Below are 18,375 nucleotides of genomic sequence, written 5' to 3'. Positions count from 1 at the left end.
GTGAGCTTGGGATTCCCGCCGAAGCCGGAGCGCTTCACTGGTTCTGCCGCCCTCGGTTTCCTCCCGGTTGTTTTGCAGGGGCAGAGACCCGCAGGGGGGGGGGGGCCTGTGGTAGGGAGCCGTGACCACGGACGATCCAGACTGGGACAGCCCCCAGTGTGTGCTGGGCACAGGCTCATGCAGAAATACAGTCGTTGTCTTGAGCGGTTTACACAGAAAGTGCCAGTCCTTTTAAGTTGTTCTTGGTATAAATATATACCTTCATTCTTAGGAAGTTTTTGGTTGGAAGAAAATGTATTTGTTGATTTTGGTTTATTTTGCAACGTTGGTTTTCTTTTGGTTTTTTGGTTTTTTTTTTGCTTAATTACTGTACAAAAGGTTGCTAGGGTGTTTTTCCAAAGCTGTCCTTGATCTTCACCACAGCCTTCCGCGGTAAGTGAACAAGTGCACTCTCCCTTTCCCACGATGGGGAAGTTAAGCAAGGAGGGTTTTGTGGCTTTCCCAAAGCCACAAGGCTCCAGCTTCCTCATTCCTGGGGCCGTGCATGGGCCATCTAACACCACTACTTCTTCAAGTCATGATTTGTGTGAGAACTCTCAAGGCTGACTCCTTTGTCACAGAAGAAGAGAAGGGTGGATTGGCTAAATACATCAAAAGAGTCTGACTGGCTACAGAACACATCATGTTTCCTCAGTATCTTCTGCTGCTGCTGCTTTCCCCTGTTTCAGATGCTGTTGCTGCGAATAATGGACTTACTCCTGAAACTCTTTAATTAATCATAAAGAAGGAGCTGAAGAGAGACACCAAGTGGTCTAGCTGGTGAAAAGAAATTTTTTCAGATAGGAACTGGGAAGAGAGTAGTTCTGATCCAAAACCTTTTGGTACCAGAGGGAGTTTTTCCATCGATGTCATCAGGCTTCAGATCAGGACCTTCCTGAGAACACAGCACTTGGGGGGCAGTCCCAGGTGGCAAACTCTGGAGAAGCCATCAGTCTCGTTTTTCTTTCCCTTCCAGGTCTTTCTGAATACAGCGTCCTTCTGTTCCATATGCCATTTCCTCTCCTCCACTTTTAGATTTAAGAGCAGTGACGATCCTGTATCTATGGAAATATTTATAGGAGACATCCTGGACCCTTTTCAAGTCTCAGTTAGCAAAGCCTGTGATACACAGGGACAAGAGCTGTCCAGCAGAGCGGCTCGTTCTAAGATGCTTCTGGCACCAATTAGAGCTGGGAGCAAGGTACAGCAGAAAGCAGCCAGAAACGGGAACTGGAAAATCTGGTGTCCTCATTTGTGATCTTCTAACATCTGGCACCCACACATACACTGCAAGAGCCCATAGTTTACAATGCTTGTATGTTTGTGGTACACACATCCCCACAAAAACGGTTTGTTCCCCAAGCCCCGAGATCTCTGTGAGGCTAATGGGTAGCAAGGACAAGTGATTTGTGGTGAAAACTGATGCTTTTGAGGAACACATGACTAAGCAAAGTGTTCAGAGGGTGTAATGACTTGCAAAGCATGAGAAATGAAGTTTTCCTTCTTTACATTGTGAATGTAAGCTGATTTGCATATAAATTGGACCTGTCAAGTGTACTGATATCAATCAAAAAGCTGTGAAAATAAAACTGAAGTTGCAAATAAGTCATTCATTTATGTGAATGTTGCTGTTCATTTTATTTATTTTTTCCAAAGCGGTCTGAAAGAGCCAGATGCTGAAAAATGAGATACTTGGGATTAAGCTTGGAAGTCTGAGAGCTTTGGGTTGGCAGTGTGGCTGTTTAGAAAAATGTTACAAGCCAAAAAGCATGAAAATATGGACCCACCAACCCCTTATCAGTGTTAAAGCCTGTGCAAGCCCTCTCCGCCCACACTGGCACTTGCTATCCTGTGTAGGGTGAAGACTTTGCCTGAGATAAATTTGCTGCGCCCTGCTGGATGCCTGATTTCTGACCTGAGCCATGCCCTTTGACGTGCCGGTGTGTTGGGAGCCGCTGTATGGGTACGGGATATTCACCTGACATAGGCAAACTGTAGCGATATCCAGGGTTCAGCTAATAGGGCCAGTGCAGAAGGCTTTGCCCTTGGCTCAAAAATAGTGGGACATGCCATAAGGAAACATTTTCAGTGTCACGTCTTTCAGTAACTTCTTGCTGTCACTCCACATGAACGGAGAGGGGTGATGTCCTTGAACAGCAGCAGGAACACAATATGTGGGGACAGCTGCCTTGTCCAGAAATCCCAGGTAACGCACTCTAGCCCTGCACCCAGGTTGCAGCAACTTTCTCTTTTTCCCCTCCTTTATTTCTTTCTAGGACAGGCCACGCATAGTGCCCCTCCTCCCTTGCAATCAGTTTGTTCAGTTTTCTTCCACTTTAGCCACTGGACCAGCCTACACTGCACGTCCCACACGTGAAAAGCGCTGCCCATTTTGCACAGTGATTCCCCTTGTGCAGCTGCTGATTGCTTCGTAAAGGATGGGGTGAATGCAAACAAATGGAGAAAGCGATTTGGGTTGGGCTGCAGCGGGGCAGGCTTAACTGGTGAGGTCCCACACCTCACTGCCATGCTTCTTGCCACCTTTCTGCCAGGAATTACAGCCTTTTCCAGCCTGCCTGCACAAGAACCTCTGATTGCTCCTTGCTACTGAAGGGACCCCCACTAAATGCTGCTGTTGAAGGTCCTTGAGCTAGAGCAGGTCCCTCGGGCAGAGCTGCACAATGATCTGCTATAAGATCAGAGGGGCAATCGCCTCCTGGTGAGCTGCTGCAACAGGAACTATTCTCAGCTGTCCCTTCCTCCAGGTGTGCGAAGGGGAGAAATAACCTGCATCTTTGCACTCCTGTTAACTCTAAGCTAATGCTTTTACCTGTTCTTCTCGTGCCACCCTTCTCCTTTGCATAGCTACATGGACAGGGCCAGGAGCACCACCCTCTTTCCTCCTGTGCCTGGCTGAGCTCCTTCGTGATAGAGGACTCACAGAGGAGCAGATAGAATCACAGAATCACAAGGGTTGGAAGGGACCTCGGGAGATCATCTAGTCCAACCCCCCTGCTAAAGCAGGTTCTCCTAGAGCAATCTACACAGGACTTCATCCAGGCGGGCTTTGAATATCTCCAGAGAAGGAGATACTGGAATAAATAGGAAATGCTTGTTCAAACACCAAAATAAAATGCAACCAAGCAGTGAAGGCTAACAGGAAGAAACAACAAAAGCAAGTAAAACCTGGAAAAGTGACAATATCATTTTTAGCAGGCACAAAACACTCCAAGTTCCTACAGCAGGTGCACTCCAGGCAATTTTAAGTAGTGCAGATGATCATAGAGTTTTTAATGACCCTAGGCAGTGAAACCAATGCCAGCCCTGTGTTCACCCCAGCACGAGAGAAGGCCAAAAGATGGATGGAGCTGTGCAAAGGTTTCAGCTGCTTGCAGCCCTGAGGCTGTGTGGTGTGCCCACATGCCGTCACAGGAGCAGGCACAGGGTGTGTTAGTTGAGGGAGTTACTGGGGGGGGGGGGGGGGGCGCCTGCCCCAAGCAAACTCCTGATGGGTCCATCTCTAGGGACTCTTCCAGTCTCAGTGTTGTTCTGCCAATGCTGTGAGTCCTGTGGCTGAGAGCCTGGGGGGAAGTGCTCAGTAGTGTGAGAAATGGAGAAGCAGTAAATTAAGAGAAGGAGAGGGTAGATACTAAGGGGTATGTTATGCACAAGGGGAGGCAGCATCTGCTGCAAAATCCTGCAAACTGCCCAGCACCAGGCATACATCTTGATGGGGCCTTGGGAGTTATCCTCCTCCCTGTAACCAGCTGGGTCTGACAACACCGGGTTGATGCATGCTATGAAGTGCTGTGTAGGCTCTCAGTGCCAGAACTGTGGCCCCTCTTGTTCTTTGGGGCTTCCTCTGACAGCCTTGCCTCCCTGCATGAGTTCATGGTGATGCCATGGACAATTCGAGTCCTGTTGCAGGTGCCTGTGACTGGAGAAGTGACATGCAGACATCCCAGTTGGGCAAGGGAGGAAGCATCATGAAGCGGAGATGTTTTGCTCACTGATTTGCAGCAGTCCAAAGCAGGTATGAAATGGTACTAGGGGAAGAGAGCAACACTTCACAGATGCTCAGCACTTGCCTTGATCTGATGTAAGAGAAATGGCTGCAGCTGCATGAGCCAGACCTCGCAGCAGTGGTGGTTTGCGCAGGGACAGGCAGGAGAACAGGCACAGCGGTGGTGAAGGTGACTGGCCCCATAAGCCAGGCTGGGGAGAGAGAAGCCGTTTCAGGCAGCCTGGCTTTCCAGCTGGTGTGAAGGGCTGAGGCAAGTCAGAGTCCAGCAACAGCCAGCCAGCCCTGGGGCAGCTCCAAAGATGGATGCTCCTAGAAATTGCACAGGATCATCTGTGGCACTTCAGAGCTTTATTGAAATCCCTGGTGGCTCATGCATGGACTTTTAAAAGATCTCCAGCCCTACAGCTGTTAACATCTCAGAGCCAGCCTGCTCTCTGCTTCCTGGGGGATGTCAGGCATTTCTCTGCAACTCTATCTCATGGCACCCCGTTTTTGCACTCTGGGGGTATTTTGGCTCAGTGTGTGTGTGGTAGTCAGGGCTGGACACAAGCAGTAGCACTGGGGAGACCCTCACAGCTGCTGCTCTCCCACATGGCCCAGGGCACAAACAGCCTGCAAGGCACAGGGGATTACAGGGAGGGTTTGAGCTCCTTTTGCCCTCAGCTTGCTAAATCTGCACCTGCCCAAAGGCTGCAGGCTGAACTAGGGTCTGGGGAAATGAGCACAAAAGTTTCTGCAGATGTTGTTCTTGCCAGGGGGATTTTGCTGTCTCGGAGCCCTCGTGTGTCCTGAGAGACCCACAGACAGACATGTGCAATAGCCTGTTTGCATATCATAGAATCATAGAATCATTTATGTTGGAAAAGACCCTTAAGATCGTCAAGTCCAACTGTTAATTTAGTGCTGCCAAGTCCACCACTAAACCATGCCCCTAAGCACCTCGTCTACCTGTCTTCTAAATACTGCCGTGGATGATATCTCAACCACTTCCCTAGGCAGCCCGTTCTAGTGCTTGACAACCCTTTCGGTGAAGAAATTTTTCCTAATATCCAATCTAAACCTCCCTTGGAGCAATTTGAGGCCGTTTCCTCTTGTCCTATCACTTGTTACTTGGGAAAAGAGACCAGCACCCACCTCACTACAAACTCCTTTCACAAGCAAGCTTCATGCTGAGGCTACTCAAGTTTAGGAAACTGACTGCAAGCAGCAGTCCTCAGGCAGGAGAGCAGATCAAACACCCTGCAGTTGCTTACAACACAGTCACAGAAATGTGGCAACAAAAAAAAAAGGGAGTTTCTTGTTAGATGGTTGTATGAAAGTTCCTGGTTTCTGCTTAGTGCGGTACAGTGATGGCATGTGGGCGCTGGGTGTCCCTATCTGAATGCAGCCACAGTGGTGATGGAGGGCTGGGCATCACTGGGCATGTGGATGATAGCGGAAAGGAAACAGGGAAGGGAAGTGCTTCAGCTCCCTCCCGCCCTGACTCCCCCACTAATCCCCGAGGAGGCACGGGGTATGGGGAATTTCTGGGATACACAATCCTGCCTGCTGAGAGCCATGCTGAGGTGGCACAACGCCAGCATGAGACCAGGACATCAGGCATGCATTGCAACCCTTCCCCAGCACAGGTTGGATTTGGACCCGTGTTTCGGGAGTGTGTTGGCGTGCCTGAGTGGGTTTCCCTACCAGATTTGCCCAGCTGGTGTCTCTGTGCCATGCCATGGAGAGATTCTTGCTTGGAGCATTCCTCTATCCAGCATCCCCATCCCGCGCTGACCGTCAGCAGTTTCCTCTCCATGGGGAGCTGCAGCGGCAGCACAACAGGACTGTGTTTGCCGAATGGGGAACAGCTGGAGACAGATATTGTTTGGGTTATTTGCTTGTTGCCTGGACATTTTGTTTGCTTGTTTGAGCCCTGAAAAAATAGGTTTCCAGTTCCTCCGGAGGCCAGTCTGTGTTAAGCCTGTGTATTGTGGGCTGCTTTTGAAAACTGGCGTTTTATAACTTTGCAAATGAGTGTCCTGCTGTTCCAGTGGCAAGGCTCCATAAACAAGGCAGTCTTCTCAGAAATTTCCCTGCCACAGAGCCAGCAGGACTGGGGGAGCAGAAGCAGCCAAAACCACATGCTTCTGGTGTCAGAGAGCAGATACCCCTGAGTGTGGTCCCAGTTGGACCTCTCTCTTGAGTGGATTTAAGTGTCTGACTAAATGATAGCGCTGGCTGATGTTTATGGACTGCTTCGAAGGATGCTGCTCAGCTTTCCTCCTGATCGGCTCCTCACCTGAAGTAAATCAGCATCACTGCTGCAATCATAATACTGTGTTTTTAAGTGCTCTGTCTGTAACGCTTGCACGTCTTCTCTGGCTCCTTATTTCTGGGTGTTTGCTTTTATTCTGAGTGGCTGGACAGTCCTTCACCCTGTGAGAAAAGCATCTTCTTTTTCCCAGCTAAGTGCAGACGTTTTGGCTGTGGAAAATGGAGTTAAATAAGAATAGGCTGGTCAGGAAACAGAGAGGGTTTTATTGCCAGCTGATACTGGAGAAGTAATATCAGGAAGAATGCAGATTTGGCCAAGGCACTCTCAAGCAGTACCATGGGTTTAGTCATGAGCCTGGGTGTGCAGCAATTGTGCAGCTTCGGGCTGTGGTGGCTGCACGTCCTCTCAAATCACAGCAAAATGTCAGTCTGACAAGGACACGGGATCGGAGCCGGGGGTCCACCTCCTGCTTCACAAAAAATCACCCCTTTAACACCTTGTGTTCCTTTGGAAATCCCTTTATTGAGTACTGACCAGACCTGAGCCTGTTTGATTTGGCAGGCATGGACCTGGGGAGGGGGGGCAGGGAAAAAAAAACCAAAACAACAACACTGCAGCCGATTCATCCCTCCTTGTTTATTCCACCAGAAATAGATTTGGCAGAGTGCATCAGGAATGAACTAATCAGCAGGGAATTAATTGGCATGTTTGTTAAAAGGCAGGAACAACGCGGTGAACAAATTCATGGCTGGATGGCCAGAGGGTTCAAGCAGCCAGAGAGAAGCGCTGCATAGTGGAAACTGTGACTAGTAAGAGAAGTCATACAGCTGTGCCGGAGAGCCAGCGGTTGAGAGCTGCCCAAAAGAACCGGGGGCAAAGATATACGGGTGTCCTTGCAGATGGAGCCGCTTTCAAGAGGGGCTCCATCACCCAGGCTTTCCTTCCCATAAGGCTCCCATGTGTGGGGGGAGATGGCTAGCTTGCAGGAGTGGGAGGGAGGGGTAGGAGAGGTACAGCTGGAGGAGGCTCCACAGAAAGACCGTGGAAACACAGAGAGCGGGGAAATGAAGAGGGACACGTCACTCACTGCAAGCTGAAATGCGGAGGGGGTGGTGAGGAGAAGAGGAGCAGGGAGGCAGAGATTTGGGAGCCTCGTCACAGAAGGACTGGCCTCACGAGCACAGGTAATACTTGTATGCAATTCTCTGCCTTCTTTCCCAGGAATGTTTTGTTTCTTCCTCTGGAGGAGACACATCCATGCACCTCGGAAAGAGCTTGTTGGGTTGAGGGACTCTAAAGGCACCTGTGGGAAGAGCCAAGGGAGGAGGGAACATGTGCAGACTGGCATGGACTTGGACTTGGAGGATCACTACCTATATTTCCAGAGAACAGGGGTGTGCAAAGTGAAAGAAGGAGGGAGAAAGGAAGAGGGAGCAAATCCTTAGAGACAGGCAGACAGGCAGATGTGGAGAGTGCAAGGTCCAGGGGTGCCTATCCAGGGACAGAGAAGAAACTTCTTAAGAGGGAGCACCAAGCTCTAAATGAGAGTGAGATAAGACATATACTGAAAAAGCAAGTACACCTGGAGAAGAGGCAGAAGGTGTATATCACCTCCTCAAAACCAACAGTACTTTACTAATGTTGTGATTTGCAGTAGATATGTGCTTTGCACCTGGATGGCTTTTTGGGTTTTTTTTTCTTCTTTAGCATCAGTATGCCTGCCTGCTGGCAACACCCGAGCTGCCAGTCATCGGGGCTGCTCGTTGGATCCCTTTATTTAGCAGGGTGGTCGGGCTATTTGAAGGATTCAGGTGCTCTTTGTTTTCACACAACATCCAGGTAAAAAATTAGCAGAGTAACTCTTAATTATACGCAAAAGCGCTATGTAACTCAAATATGTTGCCAAACTTGAAAAAGTCAAGCTTTTGTTATTCCTATATAACCCAAAGCTGGGTGTGCGCATGTACTAACATATAGCATTATACCCACGCACATATAAACCGAAGAATAATACACTACAATGCATTTTTAACAAGGACTTTTGAAACAGGTGATATTCTAGCTGTACCACTGTGGCTGGGTTAATATTGCAGGATCCAATTTTTTAAATCGCTTTTGGCATTCTTCTTGATCTTTCCACCATTACATAATAGTACAAGCATATGCTAATGTTTAGACTACCCTGATTTTTCTTTTTCCCTTGGAGAGCTAACAAATGCCATCCGCTTTGCAAGTAGAGCTTGCAGATTCTTTGATTGTTCTGGACTCGCAGTCTCTTCTAAAAGCTCAGAGTCTTTTCAGGATCACAGCCTGGGAGCTCTGGCAGAACTGGCATTAACTGAGGAACTGCGTGCAGCTGCTATATGGTTTTTTTTTTAATGTGCAGCTGTTTGGTTTATAGCACCTAAACCTTCTTTGACTTTATACATAAACCAGAACATTTTAGTTGGGTGTATGCAAGTAATATAACCTTAAAATACTCTACTGCATATGGAAATAAAGATAGAGAAATTCCAACAGTATACAAAAATACCTTTATTATCTATTGAGATCCTTTACAAAATTGAGAATCTTAAACTTAGTTTGATGTTTAAATACCCATTACTATTGGAGTGAGAGCTACATTTTATGTATTTATGATCAAACTCCCCGACTCATTTAAAAGTATACTTTATTCCTCTGCAAATAACCCCAAATCCAATATCACTCTTCAGCTTTAGTTTGAAAGGCTTGAAAGGAAGTTGCAAAAATTATGAGAGAACAGGTCTCAAATGAAAACCACAAAACTAATTCACTTGCAGTCCAATACTGCAGAAAAAAACCCCTGCATTTTAGGTGTCACTACAGTGGTTGCTAGCTCTAATCGACAGAATCCTCCTCTCAAAGCAAGCACAGGCTTGAGCGACCGCACTGGGATGCTCATGCGTGGCATCGGGAGAGCGTATGTGTTAAGAGCAGTCAGAAGCGCAGGGAAAGGTTTCAAGCCTTCTTGATATATAAGGGACAGGCAAGCTCTGAATCATAATGCAACAACTCACAAGTCTGCAATAGGAACAGTGTGTTCTGCTCAGGCTTCAGGGGAGAGAGGGCTCTCTGAAATGAAGCTGTGTTTGGCACCGGGAGAGGATAATCCAGGCAGTTCCCCCATATCCTAGCAGACAGCACAACCCATGGGCAGTAATGAACTCAAGTCATCACCTATTTTCCCTTTCCCTTTTCCTATCTGGGGCAGGTACCGATGAAATCTCAGTGCTCCACTCAGTCATTTCCCACTGCGTGAAATGGAGTATTCTGGAGCAGCAAGAAACAGAAAGGGTGAATGGGAAAGGGACAGTGATGAGGGTTCAAATCCCAGAGTTCCTTTGCTTTGGGGCAGGGATTCAGGCTTGGATGGCACAACTGCCAATCCTGGCAGAGCTGCGCTTGGGGTATGGAGCTAGCAGAGCTCTTTTATCATGTGGGAATGAGTAATTGAGAGGTTAAAAGAAGAAAAACAAAAATGTGTAATGATGAGATGAATATGCCTGTCTTCATTGCTTGCAGATCAAGGGACTATCCGGTGAATCACTGAGCCTACCCTGCTCCAAGGGCAGAATATGATGTCATTTTCTGACAGAGAGCATGCCATATTATTGTAATTAATAGTAACAATAACAACGCTACTATATTGTTATTGTTACTCTCTGGACTTAGAAAAGCACTTTCATCCAAGGATGTAAGAGAGTTTTCCCTGCTTGTCAATCCATGTTCTACCCTGACAGTATCTTCCAGCGCAACACTGCAACAGATCCAAAGACATATTTGCAACGGGCTTGGAATCTGGTTCCTATTACAGGCGACCCTGCAGACTTTTTCTGCTAGAAACCTTTTTAGTGAATATCCATTTGCCTTCTACAATTCCACTTAAGAGAGGGAAGATTGCTCAATTTCTGCGTAAGTGTCTTGAGATACGGGAATCTATTCCAAAGATGATTATAACCCAATGTTTACCATGATAATAAATTACAATAGGCCCTCAGGAATGCAGGGAGCAAAGCTACAAAGAAATTGGTCCATGAGGGGACCTGCAAATAACAGCGTGTGGGTCTTGCAGTTCATTTGGACACCTGATGTTTTAAAAAGTTCAAGATCAGGCAGGGTGGATTTTTGATGTCAGATGTAGGTGGAATTTATCCCCATCCTTCTTTTAACAAATATAGAAAGATCAAAGTATCCCAGCCCTGGGGTATTGAAACAGGTGGGAGGTGAAAAGGGTAAGGAATGGACAATCTCTTCAGGATGCTTTAAAATGAGCTGGGAAGCCACACTCCCTCCTTGATGTTGGCAGCATTTTCAGATCATTTGCAATTAGAGATGTTGGCATCTGATAAGTCCTTTCTCATCAGGAACGACTAAAAAGGCACGTGCAGTGCATAGTTGTTAAAAGAAAGAGAAAAAAAAAAACATCTAAAGGCTGGAGTATTTATCTGGAAATGCTGAGAGGCAGAGGAGCTGTGGTGTCAACACAAATAGTTTCAAGAAGGTCCCTGAAGAACTTTTGATTATGTGCTTCGTTGATATCATGAACCTTCTTTGAGATCTTCATTTTGGCAGCTCTGAGATGGGGGGAAGAAGAGGTGTATATATGTATGAGATAAGAAGAAGGTAATTTATTTTTTTTCCATTAAATGCATACTGCAATTAGAAGAATAATACTGAGCACAAAATACATCCTGACAGGTGGAAAGTAGTATTTTTAAAGTAGCATGACATTTTCCAGCAGTATGGCTTTATTCATACTTCTGGTTTAGATATATGAAGAAATACATGCAGTTGCAATTAAAGTACACTAGTGATTGAATGTAAGAAAGGCACAAAGTAAAAGGATTTATTTATGTACTGCTTTATCTACTACAGCTTCTAGTAGGTTTTGAGGTGGCTGAATTCTTCCCAGATGGCTAGGAGATGAGGGCTATATTATATTAAAAAAAGCAATTTAATGTCTCATATTTTGCAGTGAGGTCTTAGACTTTTGATGCATGTACCTGAACAGGGGAATAATTTGGATTTTCTGAATGTGCCTACTTCTCATCTGAGCCCCTCCATCACTGTGACTACAGATGACTGAAATCATCACTAAACCCCATGAACTTGGCAATGCATTTTTTCTGTTTGCTATGTGCAATATGTGCATAATTGATATTTCCAGCCAATTTCTACCTGAACATCTGTTCATGATATTTAGACAAAGTAAAAATATCAGATTCAACACTGAGGGACTACTTAATTAAGACAGAATAACAAATTAGCATGAGTAAGCTGTGGAGAGACTGACTTATCCTCTTACATTTGGAGATGGTACTTGTCCAGGAGGGCCTGTAGGTTAGGGTTGCCTTCCATTGGCTTAAGAATGATGGTAAACTCGAAAGAAGACAAGGAGCTTAGGCAAAGGCTCACATCAGTTCATATCCTTGTCTTGTCTACTCTGCAGATTTGCTCAGGAGGAACTGAACCCCTGACACCAGGGCAAGGTGGAGACAGTACATGGCAGGGTGGGGGGGTGGGGGAGGTTGCCTTTGAGGTTCCATAACTGGGCAGCATCTCAGTGGATCAGATCAAAAAGAAATTTTTTATTCTGGCCTTTATTAAATCCTTGATGAATTGCTTCACTGGTTTGAACCTTGCTTTCCCTAATTGCAAAGTGGGGATGCAGCTATTTCTGTACCTTGTAGTACCCTCCTCCTGATATTGATAGAAGATTTATAGCTAAAAGATGCTATCCCTACATGGCTACATAAGAAGCAAAGTTACTTTCCTAGCTGCCACCAGTTGATGAAGCATCTCTGTACTACTCAATGGCTTGCAAAAAAGGTAAGGAGGTTTGTACTTGTGAAAAAGAACAGCCCCTGTGCTTCTGTAAAATCCAGGCTGAGCAACTTGAACAACATTTTAAAGAAATACATCATCAGAGAGAAATTTGGTGTTGGGGTGACACGCGGGAGGTGGAGAAAGAGGAAAGAGAGAAATAAAGCAGTTAGCAAGAATTTTTGTCTCCACAGAGAGAGGGAAGTCAAGATCCTATGAACAGCCATCATGGTGACTCTCCCTCTTTTCCTCTTCTTCGTCCTTCTGCCCTGCAGTAAATCCCAGGAGGACTTTCTGGACCAGCATCAGAAATGGAACTACAGAGAAGGCGGTAAGAGGCAGCGGTGGTGGGTCAGCCTGGGAAGCATTCAGTAACTCAGAGCTGAAGACTCACCTACTTTGTCCTTGGAGTGAGATGCACAGTGCTCATTCATGAGTGCTCTTCCTTGATTCCTGGGTAGCAGCTGAGATTCCTGGAGAGAAAAAATGATTTTAGAAAAAATCAGCTGGGATATCCAGTGACAGCAGAAAACTTGGGCACCTGGAGGCAGAGAATTGTGCTGTGAGGGAGAGTTGCTTTTCAATTTAGATCCTCCATGTGTTTTATATTTGGCATGTCATTGCGACTCAATTCAGGTGATGGGGAGTGGAATCAAACTCAGACCACTGGCTCATGTTTTTCTGTTCTGTCACATTTATTTTCCTCTCTTCCACGGATGTCCTGCTAACCTAGCCGACAAGGTCAACATAGAAGGCATTAACAGCATTACTCAAACACTTGAGAAATGGGGAAACGGCATCTTCCAAATGCTTTACTGCCTGAGTTCTCCAGGTAATTCCCTTCATCTGGAGGTGGGATTCAGTCCTCTCCTGGGTGTCCTTGAGTGGGATTCATCTTCAAGATGAACTCTCAGATTGCTCAGCTGTGGGGAGATGAATCCCACTGTCATTCTCAATTGCTATGACTATATTATAAGAATTATCCTAAAGAAAATTTAGGCTGTTGTTGGCACCTCACTCCTGTGCGAAGAGGCTGGAAAAATTAATTGTGCTACAAATCCACATAGGGACTTGGCCACAGGGCCGGGAGAAGGAGCTGATTTGGCCTGTGATTGTTTTGATTTCAATCTCTGTAACACCCAGATTGGAGAAAGCTATTCACTAGTCCATGTCCTCGTGTTTCCCCCTTTGCATTGCAGGAAATATTAATGATTGAGCACACTCACAAAATTTAATTTGATCTGAAATTTCCAGAAACAGAGTGGAAAAGGCAATGAAAGAGAGAGAGGAGAAGGGAATACTAGAAACCTAAATATCACTTAAATCAGAGTTGTTCCTAAAGCAAGGGATCCTCTTCCATAACTCAGCTTTCTCTTCAGGAAAAAGAAAATAATACCTGTCCACAACTGCTAAGCATTGAACCAGTTGAGGAGGAAGGGCTAGGAGAAGAAAATGGCACTAATCAGAAGGTCACACAATATCTGTACAAATTAGGGTTTCAAGAGGATATAGTTGATAGATTAGATGCTGGCCTTTAACACCACGTGGATTTCTCCCTGACTGCATAGTGGCTGCTGTTATTAGCACAGAATTCATCACAACTTTCACACTGCCAGTGCTGAAATTCATTGGTGCCTAAGATTATCAGGGCCAATATTAAGTCACGTATTTGGAAAGCTCTGGCTTTAGTCCAGGGAGATGTAATGAGACTATTCAGCCATGTCTCCTGAATAGGGCTTTGAATTAAGCGTTTGCTGGTAAGGACACAGGCCAGGCCATTAGAAATATTGAGGACTGACAGTAATCCATAGGAATCACTGGCCCAGCCTCCATGTCTGCTCCTGGTTAACAGTGAGGCTCATTAATACTAATTAGTATCAGGAAAGATTAGAACGATCATCAGAGCTTTGTGACACCCAAAGGGAGACTGAGAGGAAGCCCTCTGAGGGAAGGGACATGGTTATCCCCAAGCACACCAGTGCAGCCCTTACCTTGCAGATCTTGGTGTAGAACCTGGCTCTCCCTCTCCCTCAGCTCCGGCGGAGGCACAGCCTGGAGCGACCTGGGGGCTGTGCTATCACAGCTGCACCACAGCGTGCAGCATTGGGAAGTCCTCATAGGTGACCCCACACATTGCTGCTCACTTCTTCTCTACCCCTGCCACTTCCAGCCACGCAGGATGGTTTTCTTCCCTCCACTTAAGGCAGGAGTGCTGTGAAGTGCTTCTGGGAGCTCATAAACCTGCTGTCATTCTGCTCTGAGCCAGCTGCAATTTGGTGGCGATGGAAAGAGAGTGTTGCCCACGCTGGTCCTGAAGCTTATAGTTTCCTGGGTTCAGATGGGGGCATCTCAGATGAGTTCCCACCACCCAAGGGTCAGGGTGGCTTTGGAAGCTTCTTTTAATGGTTCCTTGCAACTTCCCCACCAACAAATGCAAGGTCGTGGTAAATTATTCTGCGTGCTCAGGAACACTCCTCACACTGGGTTATTCTCCTGTATTACTCTTTCTGTAGTCTCCGCCCTGTCTCTGCAGCTGTGGACAATCTTGTGAGGGAAGTCCAATCAATAAGGAAGAGGCTAGAAGAACTGAATGAACGCCTCAATGTCATCAGCAAGACCGTCCTTCCCATCCGACTGAATGCTCTGCAGAGCCAGAGGCGTGGAAATACTCAGCTGCGGAGACTTCCGATGCATAGGAGAAGGTTGTATGCTCGCAGGAGACCTCAGAGGAGTTAATCCTCTACCAGAAAAAAAAGGGAAATCTTTATTTTTTTCATCTGCTTAAGCCTTTCTCCATGGGATGCTGCTAGAGAGAATAAAACAAAGCGCACACAAGTCAGCTTTACTAAGGAGACCAGAACTTTTGCATTTTGTTGCTGCCTTTCAGACCTAGGTCAGTAGGTGAAATCTTACCTTGTTTTTCAGTGATGGCTGTTTCGTGTCCCAAGCAGATTGAGTTGACAAGCTCAGTCTACTTGAGTGTGAATACCTTCAGGCTATACAGTCATTCTTTCTGCTTACCAGAGGAAGCTCTTTCTATAAAGATCAGGTGAATTTCTCTGTCCTATTTTTACAGCATTCTGTCTGACACAGCTGGGGAATTTGATCTTCAAAAGTGCTGAATGCCTGATGAATGTAGAAAGATAAATTAGTGCTTGGCACTTCCAGCTGGGCAGGGAGAGGGAGAGGAAGCTATGTTTTAAAATACAGCCTTAACCTATTCTCCATCAGTGCAAAGAATGCCCCATTCATGTATTCATAGGGTGGGTAGGGTTGGATAACCTTGGTCTGTGCATCAAGTTTCAAGACTGAAGATGTGTCAGATTCTGGGGACCAAGTCTGAACATCTATCTCCTGCACAGATGCCTTTTTTTTTTTAGCCACCTGGAACTGAGCACTCAGAACCTTGTTATTTGGCAGATATGTTCAGAATTTCCAGCACTCTCAAAGTCATCGCACTGACCTCTCCCAAGACCCTTGGAAACGGGGGGATGTTTTTTCAAAACTATTTAGATACCTAATGGCATAGACAGGTGTCTAGAAGGGTTTTCCAAATTAGCTTAAGAGACAGTTCAGTGCCCAAAATCATAGATAATAATTCAATTGGTGTCTAATTCACAGACGATCTTCCCCACGTGCAAGCACTGATTTCCAGACATTTTCCAACATCCTTTAGCACGATTAAGATCTGTAGAAAAAGAATAAGTATGCAACTCAAGGACTTTGGTGCCTCAGGGAGTACCCAGAATACCCCACCTTCAGCTTGTCTTTGTCTGTGGCTTCCTGATGATAGAACTGGTGATAAAATACAGTGCTGAAATAAAATTATGCACTGAACAGAGGATAGAGTGGGCTTGCCCTTCAGGTCTCTAAAAGTAAATCCAATACAAGGATTCCCACCCAGGACTGCAGCCAACTGCGTACCTGAAATTTGTTGAAACATAGGCAGGAGAGTCAGAGAAGGAAATAAAAGTATTTTTGTAAAGGTCTGGATGAAGCAATTTATGGGAACAAAAATAAAGAACGGATTATGTCTAAATGGTTGTAGGGGAGGCTGGCATGACAGTTGTTTTGCAAACACTCTCCAATCATAAACAGTGAGGATGCAGGACAGCTATTTAAGGATTCCCAAGGCTTGAGTTTATGGAGAGAAGTTCAGTGACACTACAATAACCTCCAGAGGGAAAGGGGAAAAACTAGTGTTCAGTGACACTACAAAACTAGTGTTCAGTGACACTACAATAACCTCCAGAGGGAAAGGGGAAAAACTAGTTTCATATGAAATCTTTCATACTGAAACAGAAGAAGTAACACAGTCAGCATTTCGACTGTGACCTAGGGTTTGAGTGGGGGAGGTATGAGGAGTGTATGAGACAGTCTGATAAATATTTCCTGGATGTAAATTCTCTGAGTTTAGGTTTTCAGAAAATAGCAAAACTCTAACTTGGAAGGTCTTTCTTTGGCTTTTACTTGGGAATCTGAAACACTGCTTAACTAGACAAGGGAAAAATCAAGCCTGTGAAAAGGCTGATAAAAAGATATGGTTGTGCCTTTGGTGAAGTTGTCATCATAATTTCTCGGGATATGTAGAGCATTTTGATCCCAGAATATATTTACCTAAACTACAAGGACTAACAGAAGAGAAAGGCCCCATCAACATCCTTGTTATTCTGCATTCAGATCTGCTAGGCTGTGCTGTAGGATCAGCTGTACGCTTGCACGGGCTGCTGGTCCCTCCGGGGGATGCTTTACGCACTTTGCTTGGGGCTGTAGGGACTGCTGGTCACTTTGGCCTACCTAGAGGAAGAATAAAACATAAACGCCAGCTTTCATGTTCATATTCTAGACATGGGCATTTTATCAGGCTACCTGAGGTTGTATAAAATCCAACATTAAACAGAAAGGTAAGACTTCTGGCTCAGGGAGGTCCCTCAGTCACAGATGGCTGGAGGTGGGAAGCCAGACCAGATCACCACATGCTTTTACTTTTTACTTAGATGCCCAGCACCAACTTCTGCCAGAGACAGAGGACTGGGCAAGATGGATCTTTGCTCTGACCCAGTCCATACATTCCTATACTGATATGTACAAGTTGGTATTTTTGGAAAAATTCCTCAGCTCAATGGAGAAACTCACCGTTTTAAAAGAGAACAAATAAGCTGCAGCTGGCAATGTATATTACAATTTTGCAATTTCTTGCATGATGGTGAATAAACCAAATAATATAAATGGTTAATAAATTACTAGATCTGTGGCCTTGTCACCGCTGATAGCAACCCCTGTCATTCACTCTGTTAAAGTCCGTGTCAGGCTCCAGCCCTGCTCCCTGACCCGAACACGGCCTGTTTGATCCGATGGCCACGACCAGCTGCTTTAATATATCTTTGCACCACCCTCTCTGTCTAGATAGAAATCCTTTGATGGCACATTTCTTTTATCATTTTCTCTTTTGCTTTTTAAGAGTATAGTAAAGTTACTCAGCAACCTGCTTCCACGCCACTCACCTTCTCCTTGAGGAGGCAGAAGTCGAGCTGAGCAGGCATCTCAAGGTGCCTCTGCCTCATCTGCCTGGGGAGGCTGGTCTGGCCCATGGCTGCCCCAGTGACTGGTATTTGATTCCTGATTCCGCTAACCTCTTCTGAAACAATCCTGGGCAAGGCACTTTCTCTACCTGGCACTTGTCCTCTGACATGGCTTATACAACTAAAACCCACTTGTGATCACGAAGGATCTAAGTCCTCCATGCACATAAGCACACCCAGCTGTATAAGCCGGCTAAGCCCCCTGTTGGGTTTTCTTACTTGTATTTCTGGGAAGGCACCTGGCTGGACTTTTAAACGGAGTTGACCAGTTGAGCTGTGAACACGTGCAGAGGTCAGCGGCGGGAGAGCAAACATCATCAGTCGCTTCCAAGATCTACCCCACACCTAAACCGTACAACACCCCCAGAGACACGGAGCACTGCCTTAAATTCACGGTCTTAAAACACAACTGTGATTCCCCTTAGTTCTGTTTATTTAAAAACCCAAATAAACCCTATGATTTTGCAGTCTCAGGGGAGCTGTGCCCCTCCACGCTACGCATTACACACTTTTGTCAGCGTTTTGTATTTTATTTCCTTCAGGTTTCCTCTTTCCCCCAGACGAACCCCCCACCGGCTCCCGCACTTCGTCCCCCCGACACCCCTCGGCGCCTTCCATCACCTCCCCCC

The 18,375-nt window shown here is 46.0% G+C and overlaps 1 protein-coding gene across 1 annotated transcript in view; it reads right to left on the bottom strand.

The window, feature by feature from the left end:
* The window catches only part of FAM234B (family with sequence similarity 234 member B), a 38,421-nt gene extending 20,666 nt beyond the window's left edge, over positions 1–17,755 (bottom strand). The window contains exons 1-2 of the mRNA XM_009641701.2: positions 17,669–17,755; positions 16,921–16,957 (exon numbers count right to left, since the gene is read on the bottom strand). Coding sequence (XP_009639996.1) covers positions 16,921–16,957; positions 17,669–17,755 — 124 coding nt within the window. The remainder of the gene's footprint in view (positions 1–16,920; positions 16,958–17,668) is intronic.
* Positions 17,756–18,375: the final 620 nt, after the last annotated feature.

Source organism: Egretta garzetta, unplaced genomic scaffold (genome assembly GCF_000687185.1).
Source record: "Egretta garzetta isolate BGI_Z169 unplaced genomic scaffold, ASM68718v1 scaffold697, whole genome shotgun sequence".
NCBI classification, from domain to species: domain Eukaryota; kingdom Metazoa; phylum Chordata; class Aves; order Pelecaniformes; family Ardeidae; genus Egretta; species Egretta garzetta.
This window is presented reverse-complemented; position numbering and strand designations above follow the sequence as displayed.